Source organism: Centruroides sculpturatus, unplaced genomic scaffold (assembly GCF_000671375.1).
Source record: "Centruroides sculpturatus isolate CEXI.00-Female unplaced genomic scaffold, Cexi_2.0 scaffold1044, whole genome shotgun sequence".
Lineage (NCBI taxonomy): Eukaryota > Metazoa > Arthropoda > Arachnida > Scorpiones > Buthidae > Centruroides > Centruroides sculpturatus.
In genome coordinates, this window is record NW_019385231.1 from 167,312 (window position 1) to 174,180 (window position 6,869).

The 6,869-nt window shown below is 30.4% G+C and overlaps 2 protein-coding genes across 3 annotated transcripts in view; one reads left to right on the top strand and one right to left on the bottom strand.

Moving 5' to 3' along the window:
- The window catches only part of LOC111636482 (transmembrane protein 256 homolog), a 6,423-nt gene extending 2,404 nt beyond the window's left edge, over positions 1-4,019 (top strand). The window contains exons 2-3 of the mRNA XM_023381742.1: positions 150-271; positions 2,009-4,019. Of these exons, the coding sequence (XP_023237510.1) occupies positions 150-271; positions 2,009-2,152 (266 nt within the window). The 3' untranslated portion in view covers positions 2,153-4,019. The remainder of the gene's footprint in view (positions 1-149; positions 272-2,008) is intronic.
- Positions 1-6,869, bottom strand: part of LOC111636481 (beta-galactoside alpha-2,6-sialyltransferase 2-like) — a 19,900-nt gene extending 13,031 nt beyond the window's left edge. Inside the window, exons 1-2 of one of the 2 annotated variants that reach the window (XM_023381739.1) lie at positions 6,699-6,869; positions 5,638-6,611 (exon numbers count right to left, since the gene is read on the bottom strand). The gene's annotated coding sequence lies outside the window, so the exon portion shown is untranslated. Of the gene's footprint in view, positions 1-5,637 lie in introns of both variants that reach the window. The other variant, XM_023381740.1, reaches the window with a different exon arrangement.

The window sequence follows — 6,869 nt, forward strand, 5'->3', positions numbered from 1 at the left end:
TATATATATATATATATATTAAACTATTACTATCTTTGATTAAATGTAAAATAAATAAAAAACCTTTATGCATTTTAAAAGAATGTTATGTTATGATTAGCATTATCCTGAGTCGGAATTTATTTCCTGATAGTTTTTTTTTTATATAGGATTTTATTTAAGAAAAGATATTAGTGAAGAGAGGAAAAAAGCTTATGAAACAGCAAATCACTATCATTTCTTACATTCACTTGCATTATTAACAGTACCTCTTACAAAAAGACCATTAATGGTAAGATTTATAATTATATAATTTAAAATCTAAAGTATTTTTATTTTTTTAAAAATTCAAATACCTGATTTTAAAATCTTTATTTAACAATAATAATTTATTGTCAACATAAGTAAGATAGGTATTACATTATTTCTAATACATCTCGATGAGGAAAAATAAAATTCCCATCACATAGAAATCACAAATACACAATATGATATGAAAACAATTTTTTTTTTTTGATATTTCAATTTTGTTTAAATTTGCTTTTATTATGAACTTATCATATAGGAACTTTACAAGCAAATGGTAAAAAATAGACCTTATTAATTACAGAACATGCAATTTGGGGGTTACACCCCTAATCAGTTCTGATTTACAAATATGTGGTAATATAAATATTATAACATTATGCAATGTTTTACAATATTTAATCTTTTCTATAAAACATATTGCAAATAATAATCACCTGATAGATTTGAAGATTTTTGTTATAGCTTTTATACAGTATGAAATTAACATATTCAATCTAAAATTTAACAATTAACAACTAAAATATTATAAAAATTATTCAGATGTTTTATGTAAAAAGTTACTTAAAATAAATTTAAAATATATTAAAAGTGTGTTGTGTTTCTTTTATAATTATTATTGCTTCACTACAAAGCAACTAACTTTGAAGGGAAAATACAACTATACTAGATGGATCCTGTTGTATTTATAACTTTACTTGTATATTAGAGATTGCCAGATGTCATTGATTTTTTTTCCTGTATTTAAATTTATTGTACTGTATGAACAAACTTTTGTGATTTGTAAGTGTTTATGTAAAAATCTTTTAATATTGTTATTTTCTTTTTAATTAATTTTTGATTAATATTTCATAACCTATTTTGGGAATTGTGCCCTGCACTGTTTACCTATAAAAGTTCAGTTATTCAAGTCTTTAGTAGTCTTTTAGTTTCTCCTACATAATAACATTTTAGTATACAATTGCAATACATTTTATAGAAATGATTAAATAATGTAAAACATTGTGTAATGTTGTAATATTTATATTACCAGATATTTGTAAATCAGAACTAATAAGGGGCATACATGCATATGGTAAAAAATAGACTATTAACTACTTTTCAGGTGTTAAAGTTACTGTATGTTAAGTTTATAATAAAAGCAAATTTATGGTAAATCAAAATATTGAAAATGATAGAAGCTATAGAAACAATAACTATTTTTTAAGCAAAACAGAAGTGTTTTCAAATTTGATAAATAGCTACCTATCAAAAAATTTTCAAATGAAATAAAATATCTGATTTTGGCAAAGATTACTATAAATTTTGTATGGTAAACAAACTTTATCAGAAAGATTGCATTAAAAAAGTATTAAAATTTCCATGACAATGATTTAACTATGATTAATAATTTTCTATCTTATCAAATATTTAAGAAATTTCAAATTTTTATCACAGTTAATAAATTCATCACATTGACTGAAACTATTGGGAATCTTATGAAAAAGATTAAATGAATTATTATATTTAATAGGAAAAGATACCATTCATAATCTTTCAAACACAAAATTTTGTCATAATCAAATTCAAAGAAACTTTAATTAATGTAATAATTAGCCTATCATGACAAAGACTGATTTATTTATTTTTTTCTGTGCTGATAATGATATAACTATTCTCTGTTAAAAATAATTTCATTTAAAAATTAAAAATATAAACAATTTATAATTTTTATTTTTAATAGGTTGGAACCTTGCTTACTGCTGGAATGAGCATTTTTTGTGGAAGCTGCTATATTTATGCATTAACAGATAGTACACATGTTAGACGGTTTGCACCATATGGAGGAACTTTATTAATTTTAGCATGGTTATCAATGATTCTTTAATTGCTTTTAGGTGGCATACTTAGTTATTAAATTAATGGAGGAATTTAATCTTTCTATTTTTCATTATACAAAAAGTGACTTATGTGATCAGCTTTATAGTTTTCAAATCAAATAGGAGATATTAAAATATCTATTTAATACTGTAATGAATTTGATGATTTACTGTTGTATAAAACTAATAGAGAAATGATGTAACAATAACTCTTTTTTAAACTTTTTATAAATAATTTAAACTCAGTCACAAGATCACATGACCTCTGACAAACATAACTATAACTATTATTGGAAGAAGCAGAGCATGTCTGATTTTTAATACAAGTTTTTACTTCCAAAAGCATCTTATCTTTCGGGATTTTCCTCTTTTCTTTTTAATCAGGTGAATAAAAATAGATAAAGAAAATATTTTAAAAGTTTGTACAAAGTTTCTCGTCTCTTAGGTTCTATAAAAGGAGCATATAAAACCTGGCCATCTAATGCTAGAGAAAGCTTGAATCAGTCATAAAAAAAAAAAAGGGAAGGAACCTATTCTAAAGCAATGCTCCTCTCTGAAAGTAGCAGAAGCCGGGAAATTTAAGCTGTCTTTCCTTTTAGCATGCCACGTCTAAGGCTAGGCTAGCTTTATCACAGTGCTAGAACAGCCAACTATGAAACATGGTATTCTAAAACTGTTTAAACATGGTAGCAGAGCTGAAAAGTGAAAACATTTTTTATAAATTCTTTCTGAAAGATTTATATCAAATCTTAACAGAAAATAAGGGCAATATTGATTTTATCATAATATAAAAGAGATACTGTAATATTTTTGACTGTTTTCAAAAAAATAATTTTCAAGAATAGTTTTAACATTGTTTTACAGTCAATATTTAGATTATTTTCAATGAATTTGTATAAGACATACCCGTATATGAGCTGTTCACTTGCCGAATTGGTTAACTCCATAAAAGTGGAGAAAAGTGACAAAGTAATATACATTCATTTTTAAAATTCCTTGTAAAATATAAATTCAAATAAACATTGTAGATGTATCTTTTATTTAACGAATATAAAATGTATAAGATAGCACAGACATGCTATAATTGTTATTATTATTACGATTTTGGTGTGATTGACAGAGTTAATCAATTTGGCAAGTGAAAAACATAGTAACATTAAATTCTCTTTACATTAGCATACCTTTTTTATTAAAAATTTTTCACAAAAATGAATAATAACTGTTCTGTTACTTTGCATAACTTCAATCACTTTTTAACTTTATGGTAATTTTTTAATAATCTATTTATGATGTCTTAAGAAGACTTTTTAAGAAGACAAGCTAATTGACTGTTACTTCTGAATTGATCTGTGAAAAGGAAATGAAATAGACTCAAAAATTATATATTTTTATATGTCTCTATAGCTTGTTCTGTTACAGTGGTTGTTATTTATTATTTTGTTTGAATTGATTATTCAGCAACATAAATCCTCAGCTGTATTTGACGTCAGCTCATCATGTCGATTTGTTCTTAAATTTTTATAAGAATCATGTTTAATAGGAGGAATGAAAAAAATTATTTTCAATTTTATCCATCTTGATATAACAGGTGTAACTTTTTCTAAAAACAATTGTCACCAAAATTAAAACAATCGTTCAATATTCCACAAGTATACTTCTGCAGCAGTTGGACTGTAACTAATTAATTTCTTTTACTTAGATTTGTGATGAGATAACAATAAATTATTTAATGTTATCTATAAAGCACTGGTCAGCACACACTGCAGCATTGCAATTGCAGTGTGTGCTGGCAGATTAATGTTACAGTATGGAGTTAATTAGATTGGCTTCTGAAATAAAATTTTTTTTCCATTGTTAATAAAATTTTGTCATTAAGTGGTTTTGATTCTTATTATTAGGGAAACTTATTATGAATATAAAAAGTTACAAGTATATCAAATGCTTTCACACTAAAATTTTAAAAAATTCAAAATGTGGAGTTAATCGATTTGGCTTTGAATGGCTCATATAATAGACTTATTCATTTTATCTCTCAGAAATTACAATTGTTTTTCAGATAAAATTAAAGGGATAAATCTTATATAAATTATGTTTAATTCTAAAAAAACTATATGATTTAAATTAAATCATTTATAATATATAAGAAGAATTATTTGTAAATGCTTATTGAAATATTTTATATATGGAACCTTGGAATATACAATACTATTTTTAGATAAATGATTTTCTGTTGAACAGTTTGCATTTTATTCCAAACAACTAGCAAAACTAAATCAGTACAATTAAAAAATTGCTGTTTTTGATATTTTTTTTCTTGTCAAATATTTATATTAATATATAATCACATTGAATCCTCCCAACGCATCTCTTAAACACCCAACCCAGGAAAACACTCCTTAAGCTAATGTTTAATCTAGGCACACTAGAAGCTATAATTAAATTTACACAGAAGAAAACAGTTGATTTAAAGTTGTTTGTAAACATTATTGCCATATTGTAAACATTATTGTCATGTTATGAACCAAAACATTGAAGTTAAAATCTTTCTAAGAGGTAATAAGTAGATAATAATTGTGAGAAATGGAAGAAGCACTCTAGCCTGATGAAATAGAGTCTGTCTCCTCAAAGTGAGCTACCAACCTTCTCTCAAAGGCGTTTCAGATTTCTAACCTTTCAAGTTGTTTCAGCCGAGGCACTATTTTCTTTCGATGGCGTCTTTTTCATTTCTAAGCAGTGAGGAAATTGTAGAATTCTTCTAAATCTACAATTTCCTTAGAATTCTGTGCTTACTATATTGGGCTATCTCCTTATAGAAGGAACAGAGGATCTTCTCGTAGGTCACTACCACCACACCGTATGATAGAACTGCCTGGGCTGAATATTCGGAAAGGATAGATATCTACAAATTGTTTGGGATAAGGACGGAATGAATACAGATTTTTACATCTCGAATGTTTTTGAATATATATTTTTTTTTTTGTTTTGAATAATTTGACTAATTTTGTCACTGCCCTTCTATTGGTTTCAAGTTATTTATGACTATTATAGCTTTGATAACATAATTTGGTCTTAACAGAAAAATTCATCACAAGACAATTATTGATGCTTAATGGGTGAAATTTCATTTAATCCATGCAAGATGTGTGATTACCAGAGCCCCTTCGGCCGCCCAATTTAAAGCGCTTTAATCTTTAAAATTGGCGTTTCTACTTCCCAGGACGAGGACCCAGGGGTTGGATTTGTGGGAAGCAAGTGTTCGGGTTGTTTCATTGTGTCGAATTATACAGAATGAGGTGCTTGACGGGTAAGTGCGTGAGTGTGAGAATTCGAGTAAAGGTTAAATGGTGTATATAGCTTCATGTACAGTGATGATGTGTCCGTGCGCGTGTATGTGTCTGATCAAAGAATACTTCAGCATGTCTATAAACAGAAAAACAGTAAATTACGATACGAGAATAAGATGTGTTAAAAAATGAAACGAAAGAGTTCTTACCATTGGAGATTTCGGGAAATATTCACTTGTACAATAAATGGCCTCTTCATCCTCTTGGTTGTAAAGTTGGGGAGGGAGAATCTCCCTCCCAAATGTTCCTACAAAACACAAAGACAGTGAGAAAAGGAGAAGTTGATTCCTTTATTATCTACGGTCAACATTATTACCTTTATCAGACAGTCTTTCTTCCCGAACAGTGTTATGAGAAGAGTGAAGGACCTGACCTAGCCTAGCCTTGCCTAGCCTAACCTAACCTACCATAATGGGAAGCTCAATCCTCATAACATCTGTTTGGGAAGAAAGGTCGCCAAATGTCGCGTCTGGGTGGTCACAATCGGAAGCCAAATCCATTGTCGTCGATCGAGTGTCACGTTTGGCAGACAAGTCCATAAGGTGAGACCATCTGGGTAAGAGAAGGCCACGTCTGAGTAAAGGTGTCATGTCCGGGTGCAAAAGACGAGTTGGGGAAAATTGAAGAGGATCACCGCCTAGGCCAAGGGAACCGCAGCCTCCCACAGCAACAAAACCGCAGTTCCTCGACTTCGGCGGCACTCTCCTCCGAATCTTCCCCGCTCCGACTTCCAAAAGACAATTGCGACGTGGTCGCGAGCACAGACAAAGAGGCAGACTATGCGAAAATAGACAAACTCCAAGAGGACTCGTCACTCCCTATGCCTTCCTTAACAAGGCCTAGGGCCGGCTGATCCCTGACGACCTTGGCCAAGTGAAATGGATTCAGAACTCTCCTGTCTCCAGGAGAATCCCACGCCACACGCACCGGGGGAAGGTCGTCACCACCCACTGCCTCTCGCTCGACGGTCTCAACTGACACCGAACTAATCGATTCGACAGAGACCCAGTCGAGCACACGGTCCTCGAACGTCTCATCGGAGCCGTCCGAGGAGATCCCTCCCTCGGGCGCCACCGCATTCTTCCGTCGGAACCTCCGGCGAAACCACTCCAACATCTTCATTCTGAAAAAAAGAAAATTTGCAATTAGTCGATAAAAACAAAAGCTTAAATTAATGTCTAAATTCTTCCGAGAAAAGCAAAATGCTCACCGCAGCTGCCTTTTTAAATCTAAAAGATTTGAATCCGAAGTGCAAGCGGTCGACCATCGAACGATGTCTTCTGGGACCGATTCTCCAAGTAATATTAAATAAATTCTTACGTCTAGGGTCAATATGGACTAAGACTTACCTGAAAAATCTTCAATCTCCTCTGCAAAAGTC